The sequence below is a fragment of the Dermacentor albipictus genome, chromosome 3, assembly GCF_038994185.2.
Source record: "Dermacentor albipictus isolate Rhodes 1998 colony chromosome 3, USDA_Dalb.pri_finalv2, whole genome shotgun sequence".
NCBI lineage: Eukaryota > Metazoa > Arthropoda > Arachnida > Ixodida > Ixodidae > Dermacentor > Dermacentor albipictus.
The window spans coordinates 59,069,386-59,085,584 of NC_091823.1; the positions used below are offsets into that span (position 1 = coordinate 59,069,386).

The window sequence follows — 16,199 nt, forward strand, 5'->3', positions numbered from 1 at the left end:
TGTAGAAAGAAAGGAAAGAGAATGAATGAGTTCTGGGACTTCACACGCCAAAACCATGATTTGATTATGAGGCACGCCGTAGTGGGGTGGGGCGCGGGGGGGGGGGGGGGGACTCCGGATTAATTTTGACCACGAGGGGATCTTTGACGTGCCCCCAATGCACGGGTGTATGATAGAATGATAGGTGTAACGTTAAGGGATAAGAAAAGAGCAGATTGGGTGAGGGAACAAACACAAGTTAATGACATCTTAGTTGAAATCAAGAAAACGAAATGGGCATGGGTAGGACATGTAATGAGGAGGGAAGATAACCGATGGTCATTAAGGGTTACGGAATGGATTTCAAGGGAAGGGAAGCGTAGCAGAGGGCGGCAGAAAGTTAGGTGGGCGACGAGATTAAGAAGTTTGCAGGCATGGCATGGCCACAATCAGTACATGACCGGGGTTGTTGGAGAAGTATGGGAGAGGCCTTTGCCTTGCAGTGGGCGTAACCAGGCTGCTGCTGCTGCTGATGATGATGATGATGATGACGACGTCGACGACGACGACGACGACGACGACGACGACGATGATGATGATGATGATGATGATGATGATGATGAATGCACGGGACACGGCCATTGTTGGATGTCGCCCTCAGCGAAAGGCGGCCGCCGCGGCCGGAGTTTGATTCCGTGACCTCGGGCTTAGCAGCGCAACGCCATTGCCGCTAAACCACCGCGGCGGGTTAAAATGACAGAGCCTTCAACGAGTGTACATTACACTATCCGAATCGAGTGCGACCGAACATAAAAGAATGGGCGCCTTTTTAATTACATTTTACAATCCTTTAGTTACTGCGCGTGCGAAGTTAGCATGATTCTAACTAGGCTGCGAGAATGTGAGACAACAACGATATTGAAGTCGAGGTTTTGACGGAAGCCCGTCTGATCGGGAGGCATCATGAAGAAGGGGAAAAACAAGGACACCGACCACTGAATGAATACGTCAATACGTATTCGTTCAGTGGTCGGTGTCCTTCTTTTTACCCTTCTTCAAGAACGATATTCAATTCACATTTGCGGCTGACCACAAATGCTTGTGAACAGTGGATACTGTGAAAAACGTTATATTTTCGAGCATTTTGCGGCCGTATATAGCCGTTAGAACTGTACTGTACTATACTGTTCACGTACACTAATAGTGACTGGAAATCGGAATACCAGAGTGCATTCCTGGGCAGCGGAGATATCAAGCTTCTGTTTTTTTTCTCAGATCTCGAGATCCGTGAATTTTATTGACGGCATCTGTTCCGTGTCGTATGCAATAGACCTGGCATGGCGGCTCATTAGCTGTGATGTTCTTCTATCAGCACCGCGTGATAGGCGTGTGTGGGTGGCGACGCGCGCCGGACAAGTGCCTATACATACATCGCAAGTGTGTATGGTTCGCTGTAAACTATCATTGTCATGCGCACACGCTCTATTTTTTTTCCTTTCCTCCTTTTTATACGTAGGGCAGTAGACCACAGAAGAAAGCCCTGCTGGTAGACGACATTGGGTTTGTTATATTTTCGTATATCTGTGTACGCGATGCCGCTAGTTCAATTGCTGCGAGCGCCGGCGGCACTCATTGATATCGATGAATGATGCTTGTGTGCCGCTGGAGCCTTGGGCGCGCATGTCCCAGCAAATATAGATATGGAACGGATATGGAACATGTTCATAATGAACACGAAGTCTATATGACATACCTTTATATCACACTTCGGTGCACTGGTTCACTGTAACCCATCTTGTGATATTGTTCATTTTGTGCTATTTTTCATTACAGGCGAATCATCTTTGCGTCTTCATCGGATATTTAGTTGTTTGAGCAAGAAACATGCATTGCGAGGTGGTAGATTTATATACACTGCTTTGTTAAAAAGTTATATAAGTATTATAAGACGCTGCAGATGTGTAAAAAATGTGGGGAGTCTATTTTTATTGCTGGTTTGGGAGAGCTTCTATGCGGTTGCAATGCAGAAGTGTTCTACACTAGTGATGTAAGTGCGAGGTGGAATTTTTTATATGGCAAACTTTTTAAAACCTACAAGATTTACTTGAATTACGCCGCTAAAGATAATTTATGTGGCCAGGCGGACATTATCTGGAAGAAAGGACCAAGGCAATTTATTCGCTAGATAAAAGTAATCGCATTATTACGTTTCAATGATAAATGTTACGGCACTTCCCTTTAAATGAAATGTTGACAGGAAACGGTATAAATGTCTAATTGCGGGTTTTTGCATTTCGATAGGGTAACGTATGTCAAAATCACTGGCGTCAAGTTATTCGTTCAAATCACGTGATAACGCACGCGGCACCTCGATGCGCGGCTCTCTCTCCAACCTATGTGTGACGTGAAAAGCCTGGCGCAAAATGAAGCTGCCGTCTTGTGTCTTTCCTAGAACGAGCTGATTCCGGTTGGCGCTTCGCGAAACTCCTGATTGGACGAACAGTCCGACCTCCAGTAATCCAGTTATTATACCGTGATTTCATTCGGGGCTGGGCGACTACACCACGATGTTTATCTCTGATAATTTTTTAAAGGGCCCCGGAGCACTTTGTGAACGTTGTAAGGAAACGTTGTCGATCTGTTGCAGGGGCTAGTGTGAACATGTGAGCCAACTACAACTGCACTGCGCGCAGCAGGGCATTTACAATTCCTTGTCAAACACACGAAAAAAAAAACCCTTGCCCCCCCCCCCCCCCTTTCACAATGCTGTCACCCATCAATCGGCAGGACCTCTTGGTGTGCCGGACACCTGGACGTACTAATTTTAGTTAAATAAAGGAATATAGTGAAACGTGCGAGCAGAGTTCGGCTGAAGATATATATATATATATATATATATATATATACGAGAAGAAAGAAAGAAAGGGGGTTAACCGACGGACCTGATTTTTATTAACCATATCATAAGAAGCCAACAAACATTGACACAAAGGACAACATAGGGGAAATTACTTGTACTTACTAACTGAAGTAAAGAAATGGTAAATTAATGGCAAAAATTAAAATGAAGTGAAATGATTTTCAGTCTTTATGAGATCGCAGATATATATATATATATATATATATATATATATATATATATATATATATATATATATATATATATATATATATATATATATATATATATATATATATATGCATGCGCGATCTGATTTCACCTGTGGACTATGCGCGTGGCCTCCGAGATTTCAGCGGCTTGCTGCGTAGCATAGTCCACCACTGAGTATATGTTGCACGCCATAAGACTGAGGAGATATGACAGCCGTACAATATTTTTGGAAAGGAAGCAGTCGACGCCACTTTCCCGAGCAATCAAGTGGTTTTGGCTTTGCTGCCAAAGACCTTCATTCTTGTTTCAGGTTACAGCACCTTCGTGTTTGTTTTTCGAGCTAAGCATGAGTGACGTGATTCCGTATTGCCCATATACCATTCATAGTGAATCGTAGTACAACAAACGAAATCGCTTTCAGTACTATTTTGAAGAGATGATGAATTCCGAAGATGCCGACTGAAACAATAATGGATATGATGGTAGCAAGAATACCAGCAAGACTTTTTTGATACACACTGCTTCACTATCTACCAGCATTACACTAGAAAATGCAATGCTTCTACTAAAGAGCCAAGTTAAAAACGAAGTTATCACTCGTTACTGGGCTTGCTATGCCATGTATAGTTTATGCAGAACCATGACAAGGAACACAAGCTCTTTTTGCACAGCTCTGGTCCTAAATAAGCATGGGATTCAATTGAATACAAATGTCGTAATGCACAACAACGCATTTAAACAAATTTTGCGCGAGATTGGTTCATTGATGTGTTTAATAACAATTCAAATATTCTGGGTGTTTTACATCAATATATGTTTATGCAGTCAATGCGGGATTTATGACACCTCAAAAGACCAGTGCAAGAAATGAAATTAATTTTTAAAATGCACAAGGAGACGTTTCGTATAACGCAAGACGGTGAAATTTGGCAGTGCTTGTGGCCCGACGCTGACTTCAAACCAGGTGCTCCACTATTACAAATTAAGTGCAGAAAGACTTCATCAATATCTCGCCTCCCACCCCCACATTTCTTTCGCATAGTGTATTCTGCTGATGTGCTCACCGACACCGGTATCAACTTCCTCACAACATTAGTCTACGTACTCGGGCCCAACTATGCCTACAAAATTTAGGCTAAGTGTGTGCTTGTGCTCAAGGAATCACAAAAAACAGAGCCACTTATAGTTACTTGTTCCATGAAATCGTTACCACACATATACGGAGATAACCGGCTATACTGCTGTAAGCAACGTATTTTCTTCAGTTTGATGAAATAACGGAAACGTGAACTCCTCCTTTTTAGTTAAATTGTTAAGGCCTGTAGATAATTCCAGGAAATCTTATAACGCCTAGCAAAGCTTATAATAAATCAATTACTCTCACATCTGCTCATGGAAGCCTGTTCTTTGTTTCAGTGCTAAAATTAAGATTCAACGGCTTTCGCATCATAATCATCAAGCGTTCGTTGATGACATTTCATTATCAACGTGTAATCTGCTTTTGTTTTTATACATCAGCTGGCGCAATTTATTGTTCTTTGCGAAGTGCATCGCAGCCATTTGTGGTCAAACGCACGTGAACGCTACCAGATCCAATATCTTTTCGGGTAACGTAAGCTTTTACGTAAAAATTGACAAACAAACACAGTATTAGGAATGTCTGCAGGTTGGCTATGACAATCAGGTGTCTTGGAAATCCACACTCAACGAACAGTGGTATCGACATGTGAGTTATGGAGAGCACAAATTGGACAATCTGGAGTCTCGTCAGGTACTTCTTCCACCAGAGGTATTTCCTCACAGCCGGTCCCATAGTTGCCAGCAGATAGTAGGTGTACATGATGATGTGCACGAACACGTTGAGACCGAGGCCGAACGCCGGTTGTCCCTCAGGGGCGTATAGAGACCAGTACCAGATGTTTATCGTGACGATGGTGTGGTGAATGACATGCAGGTGAGTGATGTGAGTGAACTTCTTACGGCGCACGAAGAACACCGTGTCCAAGTGATCGGCATAGCGTGCTGCAATGAAGAACCAGCCGTACTTGTAATAGCGTGCCATCTCTTCGTCCATGTAGCCAGTGATACCCTGACACCACAAGCTGTAGCGGCCTCCAGGAAGGTACGTGAACTTGAGGAGCAGGTAAAGAAACCAGGCAGAAGCGACGACCATGAATGCGTTGTGGAAACGGATGAGGTTAATGATTCTGTACGGCTCCTTGTTCGTCATCCATCGGGGCCCGGCAACCTTCACGAAGTACAAGTAGCCAGCGAGGAAGGGGAACACGAACAAGGGGTTAAGCACGAGAGGATAGTTCTTCGTTCGGGGGTCTCCTTTCTCGTACACTTCCCATAGGTATCTCACGGGAGCCAGGACAAGTGTCAGCATCGTGGATCCTCACCGAGGGTAGCAGCAAACGTCTGCGAAAACGAGCACGTGCGGGAGAAATTGCCTCAAATAGAAGGCATTGCCCTTAAACAACGAGCACGCAAGACCTCGCCTAAGTAAACATACAGGAATCTTGATCTTAACACCCACAAAACATAAAGAATATCTTATTTCGGAAAATTTGTCATCGGCAAGTTCGATGAGAATATCAGCGCGAATTACTTTAGTTATACATGCTCTGATGTTGCTACAAGCCAGAAAAATATCTATGGAGAGCTTCAGGTTGCTTTATAGGAATCGAAATGGGCAAGGCGAGTAGTGTGCTGGCGTGACCCAGTATTGCTCTCCGACAGGAACTTAGCTTAAGTATGTTTTCTCTCTGAATTGTATTTACCTAAATATTGCATCTGAAGTAAACGTATCTAGCATGGTTCCTAATTTCAGTTGCGATGAGAAAATGCACATGCTGATTAACAACTACATTGAAATGCCAATGAACACTTTAAGAATATAGTTTGTTTTTTCGTATAAGTTAGAATTGGAAAAGTCCACTCCACTAAATATTACATATAATCATACTCACGTAAACCAAGCTAAAGCTCTTAGTTTTTCTTTTATTCTCATAACCCCATTTTCAATATTTATCCATCTTAGTGGAGCCCTTGTGGGCAATATTAGATGAAAGGCGCGCGCTATTTCATCGGATTGCTACCGAGGTGCTGTCTAGCCTACTGCTTTGTACGCATCTAAGAGCTTCTGGAACAAAAGAAGCTGAATTCCAAACGGCATTTTTAGTTTAGCAACGCCAAAGCAAGATGGGGAACACGTTAGTTTTCCTTTTCGAAAGCGGAGAGAGGCGGACTGAAATGATTAATTTCAATTTTGGCCGATTGTAGTACTATCTAGCCAGATTTTGGATCGCGTGAACTGACTGAGAGTGACGTCTCCGTTTGGACTTAACCGAACTACCATCTGGGACATTAGTGCCAGCGCTGTTTCCTCGAATGCGATGGGTATCATACTCGCGTAAATAAGTGCTACGGTTGTATGTTCACATTCATTTACTATATAGGCATGACACAGAATTTCGGAGCCTATGTTCAGTGAAGTTTCGGCAGTGAGAACAGAAGCTGGTGCTTGCCTTCAATAAACACGAACAAGCTCGACGTATTTCTTAGGATCACATTTGACTGAATGCACATCCGCGCCAGCAAAAAGGCGAATTCCCGTATTCAGCGTTCTTTCATACACAGCTTGCCCTATATATATCTTTAGCAGCATAAATTTGGTGCATTTCATAGACAACGGGTATATATTTTTGAGCTCAGAGAACAGTGCACGTCATTAGATGAACTGTGCGACATCGCAAAAAGAAAAGGAAAGAACAGGCAGCTTGGGATGGCCCTGTAGTGTTCAGGTAAGTCACATCGGCATAGTTGAACCCCTCGGTAACTGAAAATTGATTTCTAATAATGCCTTGCAAGGAGGTTGCATGTACATTATTCTGCGTACTGCAGAAAAGAAGAAGAAAAGACGGCCTCATCGCTTTTCGTGTGTGTGTTGGCCACGCATTGTCAATGGCCCTATTTGTGGTCACATAATTTTTCTTCTGTGAGCATTGCTCTTTATGGATGCAAGCTAAATGTGTAGTACTGCAATGCTTATTTCACCCGCGAGGGTGAAATAGCTCTTCTACGTTCAGAAATGTCTGAGTGATAGATACTTTCATTGGCGTTTTCTCAGTAGTCTCTTGACACAGGCGCGAACTGGGCGACCCAGAAAGACCACCTTCTCAAGACAGTAAATAACATGGTTCACGGTTGTATCCAGCTACCATGTATGCTCACTTAGCCGCCTTCTTGAAATACACTAAACCTTTCGTATGAATTTTTTTATGCTTTAGCGCAAGATCATACCGGTTGTTTTCTTTGCCACAAAGAATTTACAATAAAGTACGGGGCCATAGGCTTGCGCTTACCTGACACGTACGTGCTGCCGCTTGGAGCTGGGATCTCAGGTTCTTGTTCTTGCTGGTGTTTCGGGCCACACTGAGCCGGCGCATTCGTTCATGAGCTTTTCTTTGCGACGCACTGAAGGAGGGTATTGTCATAGTCAAGGCAGCGTCCCAAAACACGATGCTTGGGCACCTATAACCACCAGCACAGGGCGCAAAGCCAAAACATTCACGCCTGTATCAACTCTGCGTGACGGAAGAAGAAGCGAAGTCCTTTTCTCATAAAGACCAGTTGGATGAAAGGGCGGAAACGCATGTGGCTGCAAGCTTGAATGACAGTGGGTTCGCGCCAGCTTACATTTCGTTCCCTCGAATGTTGTGCATTACGCCCGGAAACAATGCCTTAAGTATACGCACGCACATGCGTAATTTCTGCGCCGATTGTTGGAATAATAATTGCAGGTTTAACACACCTGCAAATTAAAGAAGTAGGCAAACAAAATCTTGAGAGATCTGGTATTTTCAGATGACGCTGACAGTCTTCATTTGCATGCAGAAAAATTGCGCATTTCCATTGTGGAAACTGTAATTTCATGACATTTGCGAGAGCTGCTCTAGTCTATCTGAGCGGCCTATTAGCCGATGGTAATAATTATATCGCCTCGGGATTCTAACCCTCATCTTAAAGGAAGCCTTTGCGTTTTGACTGGAACGATACGTAACGTGATGAAACGTGACCAACACTTGTGCTCAAGAGTTAACGTTACTTCACTTACATAGACGGCAGTTACGCAAGTGTGCGTGTGGAACAGAGCCACACTTCTAAGATTTATCATTTCATTTCTTTTTCCAATTTATTGCTGCTTATTTATGAGGCGGTGCAGTTGCTAATAATCCTTTAATGCTTTCTTAGTGATACTTGATGCCTATGAAAAGCCTCGCTTTCATGTTGGAAATTTGAGCGGTTGGCCCAGCGAAACTAAAAAGCACCCTTTTCAAGGAAATAATTACATCCGTGCGGCCTTTCTTCTTCTATATTTATGTCATGCCAGCTCTGTTCATTATGAAATGTGGAACAGATTTCCGACACTCCTGTGACATTAAGGCAACTTTCTTAGTAACATGAACTCTTGAAGCAGCACTTGCCTGCCGAGGCACTGGTAATACATGGGTGATTGCGCCATCCAATTTAAGACTATAGTGTACTGACGTGAACACTTTTGCCTATGTTGGTGTTGTTGCCTCAAAACATGGCTACTATAACAATTAGGAGGGCCCGAAGCACGCATGTATATTTTCTTATTATTTTTTTCCTTTTCTAAGGAAGGATATTTACCGGTAAACCGCCACAACCATGTCACTTTGCAGTAGCAACGCTTCAGGTTACGAGCGTTCAGAAAAATTCCAAAATTCTGGGCTCCAGCCCGAACTTCAACGCAAATAGTTGTTTCAAGAAGCGTATACATGCTCTGCAGGAACAAACTTGTGCCATCCGAGGACGCTCTACCTATGTTTAAGTTGTATGCAAGGCAATGTTTTAGTGGAAGGATATATTCAATAACCTCCGGTGACAGATAGCGCAATTCTGCCACATTAGCTGGAATACTTGAAGTGAGGCTTACTCGCACAAAAAATTGCTAGCTCCGTTATTTTAGCTGATAGAAAAGTTTGAATTATTAATTTTGTAATTTATTTTAAGGCCCATGTACTATCTGCGCGATTTCAGGCGAGCAATAGTGAAGTTATATTCATTTTGCAGAAATGTGGGCTTATAACCAATTGCGAAATATACAATCTGTGCCAGCTAACGATAGCCAAGCTGGTAAATAAAGTATTATACAATATACGACTATGAGACGCGGCGTTCGGTCATCAGTCGTCTCTCGCCGCCCGGGCAACTGTTGTGTGCCACTTAACCGGCTAGTCACAGCAGAATATTTAAACACATTCTAATGCGTTAGCACTCTTCAGGTACTTCACGCGCTTTCCAGGGGCTATCTATCTAGGTTTGTATCTATGTATGTATGTATCGATGTACATATGTATGTATCTATGTATGTATGTTTCTATCGATGTATCTATATATGCATCTAACCGTTGTTGCACCTACCTGGGTCACTGGGAAGTCCGTTGTCGAATGGTTAGCGCATCGGGCTGCAGTGTTGAGATCAGGGTTCGAAAGCAACCATCGCATCAACTTGGGTCACTGAGTATGTGCCAATGTGTATACGTGGCTCTCTTCAATGAGAGAGAGAGAGAGAAAAAAACATTTATTTGAACCATCGAGGTGGTTGCTCTTGAGTCTTCTCTTCAATGAAGATTTTTCACGCCGACATGGGTCACTGTTGATGCGGGACTGGGTGGGCACCAGTGTTCGATGAAACTCTTTGGCTCCGACTTGGAGTACCGGGTATGCGCCACTCGGTCTGGGCTGGTCTTCTATTAATCTCTTTGATGCCAACTTGGCTCGCCGGGTATGTGCCAATAGGTGTGGAAAACGACGCCGCGGTAGCTCAATTGGTAGAGAATCGCACGTGAAATGCGAAGGTTGTGGGTTCGGTTCCCACCTGCGGCAACTTGTTTTTTCATCCAGTTTAATTTCCATTACTTTATCGTTTCTTTATTTCATTTATTAAGCACAAGTAATTTCCCCTGTGTTGTCCTTGGTGTCAGTGTTTGTTGGCTTCTTATGATATGACTAATAAAAATCGGGCCCCTCGGTTAACCCCCTTTCTTCTCGTTCATTACATAACGAGGGTCTCGAATCCGGCAACATTGATGCCTTCAGGTAGCATATGTGGGTTTATTGACCAGTTGCCTTCACCCTAAAAGATCACGTTCTCGTGACGCCTGCGGCAAAAAAGACGTTCCACGTCCGCCGCCAAGGTCTGTGAGTGGTGGCGCTGGCTAACACTCCCAGGGTTCTACTAGGACACAGAAATACCCAAGATAGTGGATGGGAAAACGACGCCGTGGTAGCTCAATTGGTAGAGCATCGCACGTGAAATGCGAAGGTTGTGGGTTCGGTTCCCGCCTGCGGCAACTTGTTTTTTCATCCACTTTAATTTCCATTACTTTATCGTTTCTTTATTTCATTTATTAAGCACAAGTAATTTCCCCTGTGCTGTCCTTGGTGTCAGTGTTTGTTGGCTTCTTATGATATGACTAATAAAAATCGGGCCCCTCGGTTAACCCCCTTTCTTCTCGTTCATATATATATATATATATATATATATATATATATATATATATATATATATATATATATATATATATATATATATATATATATATATATATATATATATATATTGCTGCGTGACTGGCCGCTCGCGGCACATAGCGTGTAATCGGGGGCTTCTGCACGCTCGGGAAAACACTTCTAAGGAGCATTATGAAACATCGTTCCAGCGCACAATTGAACACGTACGAGAAGAGAAAGACAACACGAACGCCGAAAAACCGGTGTTCGTGTTGTCTTTCTCTTCTCGGTTCTATAGTTTCAGTTTTGTTTCCCAGACGGTGCATATCTGTCGTGCCATTACACAAAGTGCTCGCGTGGTGTACCTAACTTGCAAACGTGTTAGCATGCCCAAGAGGCCTCATTATCTGTAAGAAACTAAGTTACCATATCAATAGTTAATCCATTCGCCTTCTGTTGAAGTTATAGCCAATGGCCCATTTATTTAAGCGCATGAGAAAAACATTTTTCTAATTTTTCTTTTTTTAAATTGTGAGGTTTTACGTGCCAAAACCGCTTTCTGATTATGAGGCACGACGTAGTGGGGGACTCTGGAAATTTCGGCCACCTGGGATTGTTTAACTTGCACCTAAATCTAAGTACACGGGTGTTTTCGCATTTCGTCCTCATCGAAAAGCGGCCGCCGTGGCCGGGATTCGACCCCGCTATCTCGTGCTCAGCAGCTTTGAAAGACATTTAAATGTGAATTGAGGAAAATAAATTGCAATCTTTGTCACCATACTGTGAATACTCCAGTCACTCTTCAGATCATATTCCTCTGCGCGGGCATACTTAGTTACCAGCCAAAAAAATGAAACATTGTATAATAGTGCTGATTCGTATACACCAAGCAGCCCTTATTCATACTTAAACCGCATTGAGTATTGACCTAAGTGCTTTGAGCAAATATATTAAACTGCTTAATGAACATACAAGGAATACACAATTGCTATTTTTGCCTCACGTTGTTGCATCTACTTATTTGCCCCATACACTTGAAGCATCTTTGGAACATATGACACGAAGGTCAAGACCGGCCTGGCAACCTTGTTTGCCAAGTGGAAGCAGTCTGTAAATCGGTAAGTAGACTCTTTCGATCATAGCTCAAGACCTGCATTTTAAGAAAATTTGTCTCACGCAATAAAAACAATTAATGCAATGTCAGTGCACTCTTCTTTCTGGCATTGCATGATTAAGAACTACTTGAATTGCTTCAATTTTTTTTCTCTTTATGCAACATGTGTGAGTGCCGCTAGTTCACTAGCATTATTAAGCTATCGACAATAATACATAAGTACAGATCAGAAGCAACACGTGAACATTCAAAACTTTTTGCAGCCATATGTAAACAAAAATGTAAAATAACTTCTACATAGCAGATAGCTAGCAGATTTCGTTCAAGCGGATACATTGCATGCAACTGTAATATTTCTTAAATGTGCTTGTGCCCAAATGCTGATGCAGCGTTGCATAAAGATTTACGGCTAGATGCATTTGAGATTTTTGACTGCTTCCATCCGCATGCATGGTTTTCTATGTACAGTTCCCAGGGTGTGTTCCCATATGCATGCTGAGTGCAGTACATATAGACATTTGTAATTGACGGCTTATTAACAACTCTAGGAGCGAGTGTTCTTATATATTCGAAACATAGTTGGCAAAATGCGGTTTATATAGCTAGTATATAACGTGTCGATCCCGGCTAGTTTAGCCCATCTGGGCAACGAAAGTAAAAGATATAAAAAGAACACGGTGCAAGATATACTATTATAAGAAGACCTACAGGTGAGATCTCTGACGGCTGAACACCATAAGTTTTACACTCGGATCTTACTGCACTGCCTTTTTTTTTACATTATTCTTCGTTGAACAGCTTCACTGTATTTATGTTAGCTCGGATACCGTGTATCCACAATAATCGACCTATAGTGTAAAGCTAAAGTCTATGCATTAGCTATAGACTGATCTGCTGGAATTGTCTAAAGACAGCTGATGGACCGTACACTTTTTGTAGACTAGTCTAAAAATGTGTGAGTCGATAGACACTCTTTAAGCTGTCTACAGAATAATAAAAATTCATGTTTTTTGACAAATGGTTGCAGAATGTCTATAGAGAAAAGTGTATAGGAATATACAGTTCTACTTTTGTAGACTGAAGTCTATATAATTTCTATAGCTAAATGACTATAGCCAGTCTACAGACATTTGGTTATAGACATTTTATAGACTTCAGTCTGCAAAAGTAAAACTGTGTATAGTTCTACTTTTGTAGACTGAAGTCTATGGAATGTCTATAGACAAAGGTCTACAGACCATCAATAGACATTTTCTTATGGACATTTTATAGATTTCAGACTACAAAATTAGAACTGCTGCACAGAGTTCTATTTTTGTAGACTAAAGTCTATAAAATGTTTATTATAGACATTTGTCTATAGACATTCCATAGCCTTCACTCTACAAAAGTAGAACTCTATAACCCTATACAGCATTTTATAGACAAGTCCTTTAAAGCGTATGGCCATAAGTCTATAGACTATCTATAGACTAGTCTAAAGAAATGTCTATAGACAGTGTATTGAGAGTTCTCTGTAGACAGCCTATAGCTATTTATCTATAGAGCTTCTATAGAGTACAGTCTACAAAAGTAAAACTGTATAAGCCTAAGACTTTTGTCTGTAGACATTCTGCCAGACATTTGTCTGCAAATGTGTTTTCAATAATATACAGAAAGTCTATAGACAGTCTATAGACCCAGAGTTTTTAAAGACTAGTTTACAAAAATTCTAAGGCCATAAGTCTATAGACTAGTCTAAATAAATTCTATAAATTGTCTATAGACTTTCTATAAATTTTTTGTAACATGACGATGCCGTTGTAACATACGGCAACATGACGATGCCGGGCGAGACAGGTTATTGTCAGCGAGGCAGTCGCCTGACGTACACAGAACAACCACGCAGCCTTCATTACAAGTAGTGATGGCCAAGATAAAGAGGTTCCTTCTATATCTAGCAATGTAGGTAGAATGGCTTTCAAGACATGTCCCGGGGAAAAGCTGCACAATAACTTGGAATAACAGTCGGATGGAATAACAGGACAGCGGCCTCAGCACCGGTCGTGGCTCATCAGGACTCACCAGACACGGCGTTGTGCGAACTTAACACCCTAATGGGCACATCCAGCACACGGAAAGTAATTATCCAGCTAGGCGTCTTTGTTAAGTATTTGGATTTTGAAGTTGAATCAGGTGCAGCATGCACACTCACCAGTGAGGCTACGTTGAAACTCATGGACACATGACCCGCCATGGCTTCAGACGAAGAACGCTTTCCTACTCACATACTCACGAGTTCTAGGTCGTGCAATTGTGGAAGTGACCCACACGTACAAGACGGCTATAGATTACTACTTTTGGGTTATCAAAGAAGCAGGGTGAAACCTTCTCGAACGAAAATGATTTCTTCTTTTTTTGTATACAGATAACAGGCATCAAATACGTATCATGCAAACCAACTTGTTTCCAAGCTACTGGCCAAGTATCAATTTGTGTTCAACGGGGACACCTCAAGAAATGTCAAACATTCTGTGAAACTAGAAATTGTAGAAGAAGCAAAGCAAAGATTTCCAAAAGCACGGCCGAGTCCTTTCGCGCTGCGTTCTCCTGTAGAGTCAACTGGATTGACTGCAATATTAGGGCATAATCGAACCTGCCGAATATTCGAATTGGGCAACGCCTCTGGTACTGTTTCGAAAGAACAGGTTATTGCGATTATGCGGCGACTGCCATTGTACAGTAAATCAGGTATCGAAGAAGGCAGCTTGTCCGCTTCACACAGCAGATGAGGGGCACAGCAACATGAAGGGATGAAAAATCTTCTGCACCCTGCATTTTGCGCAAGCTTACCAACAACTTCACATGACTCTGGAGACAGCTGAGATACACTAAAGACGCTAAACGTGCTCTACACTGTCAAACGGTTACTCTGAAATATATGCAGCACCAGCGATTTTTCAGCGCTTCATGGATACTATGCTGTCTGCCATCAGAAGCGTTTGTGCATGCTTTTATAACGTGATCGCCAGTGGAAAGGATGCCGCAGAACGCGCCGATAGATTGGAAGTTCTCAAGAGGCTGCAAAAGTGCAAACTTTGCCTCGCCAAATAAAAGTGCTGTTTTGCAGTTCAACAAGTTTCTTTCCTAAGACGCCGAATTGGAGAGTCGGGCTCAGACAAACGAATAAAAAGTTAGAGCTACCACTGAGGCTCGAATACCAAATAGCAATCAGGCGTTTCAGTCATTTTTCAGAATGCCGTATATCAACCACATATTCTTGAATTACAGGGCTGCAATTGCCATCTGGCTCTACTAGCTGCTTCAGAAGTACGCAACGTAGAAATGGGAGACCCAGCATCAAAAATATTTCGAACAACTTAAGAGATTGCTTCTCAGTGAAACCATACTGGGTCACTACGACGAAGACAAGGAGCTTCTTGCATCACGCGATGCTTCACCATACGGCATAGGAGCAGCTCTTTCTCAGCATGATGGCCAGAATAAAGAAACACCGATCGCTTTTCCATCTGGGACCCTAGGGCTGGCAGAACGGAATTATGCTCAGCTGTACAGAGAAGGCCTTGCTGCAGTTTTTGCAGCTTATAAGTTCCACAAATATTTAGCGCGAAGAAAGGTAACTTTCGTCACTGATTATCAACCGCTGCTTGGCATATTGGGTCTGCAGAAGGTAACGCCTCATGTGACCTAACCACGAATCACGAAATAGTGCATCAAATTATCTGTTTATGACTACAACATTCTCTACAGGCATGGCAAGAACCATCAAAACGCAGATGCGTTGAGCCGATGAACATTACCAGAACAGGCCGATGAACCATGGCCATCAGGCCATCTACTATTGTTGGAAACTTTGTCGGAAGAGCTTACAGCCACAGAGATAGCACGTCTGACAAAGCACGACAACATTCTACAAAGGCTGTACAATGCAGCCGTGGTTAAGTCGACTAGATTTAGTTGGTTTTAATATATAGCGTTATGTAACCTAATGTTCACAGATGTTAGGCCAATGGCTTATGGTAGTTTAGTTCGAAGTCGTCCAACATTGAAGTATTAGTAAGTGTTTCATTCAGACAATCTTGGCGAACCATGCATATTGTCATTTATCTTGTGTGTGACCATCGAGCTTGCCTTGTGATCAGTATAACAGGATTGGAGAAGTTCGGTAAAGCAGTCACATTTTCTGTTTCGATCCTTCATTATACCATAGGACAACGTCCGATTGCCTAACCACCTGAGTTGTCGGCAGCCTGTAAACTGAGATGACACTTAATATAGTTTTCTTGCAGCTTTTCTTAAATTCAGTTTTCGGGAAAATTAATGTGAAGCCTCCGGTGATGGAGCATTTGCATTGTTAAAGGCCTCCTGCTTTCCAGGCTAAGAGACTAATGGTGGAGTTTCTAACGGGAAAATAATAAACCTTGAGGCCGAAATATTTTCTACAAATGG

General features: G+C 42.4%; 1 protein-coding gene, 1 long non-coding RNA gene and 2 other non-coding genes across 4 annotated transcripts in view; 3 read left to right on the top strand and 1 right to left on the bottom strand.

Moving 5' to 3' along the window:
• The window catches only part of LOC135898704 (uncharacterized), a 183,162-nt gene that overhangs the window by 123,377 nt on the left and 43,586 nt on the right, over positions 1 to 16,199 (top strand). Inside the window, exon 2 of the long non-coding RNA XR_010563398.1 lies at positions 11,677 to 11,754. This is a non-coding gene — a long non-coding RNA (uncharacterized lncRNA). The remainder of the gene's footprint in view (positions 1 to 11,676; positions 11,755 to 16,199) is intronic.
• On the bottom strand, positions 4,245 to 7,538 carry LOC135898701 (very long chain fatty acid elongase AAEL008004-like). The gene is made up of 2 exons (XM_065427801.1): positions 7,459 to 7,538; positions 4,245 to 5,512 (listed from the first exon to the last, which is right to left on the bottom strand). Exon 2 carries the CDS (start codon positions 5,478 to 5,480, stop codon positions 4,620 to 4,622), a length of 861 nt encoding a protein of 286 aa, XP_065283873.1. The 5' UTR covers positions 5,481 to 5,512; positions 7,459 to 7,538; the 3' UTR covers positions 4,245 to 4,619.
• TRNAS-UGA (transfer RNA serine (anticodon UGA)) lies at positions 9,937 to 10,009 on the top strand. Its single transcript has one exon. It is a non-coding gene; the product is annotated as a tRNA-Ser (tRNA).
• TRNAS-UGA (transfer RNA serine (anticodon UGA)) lies at positions 10,404 to 10,476 on the top strand. Its single transcript has one exon. It is a non-coding gene; the product is annotated as a tRNA-Ser (tRNA).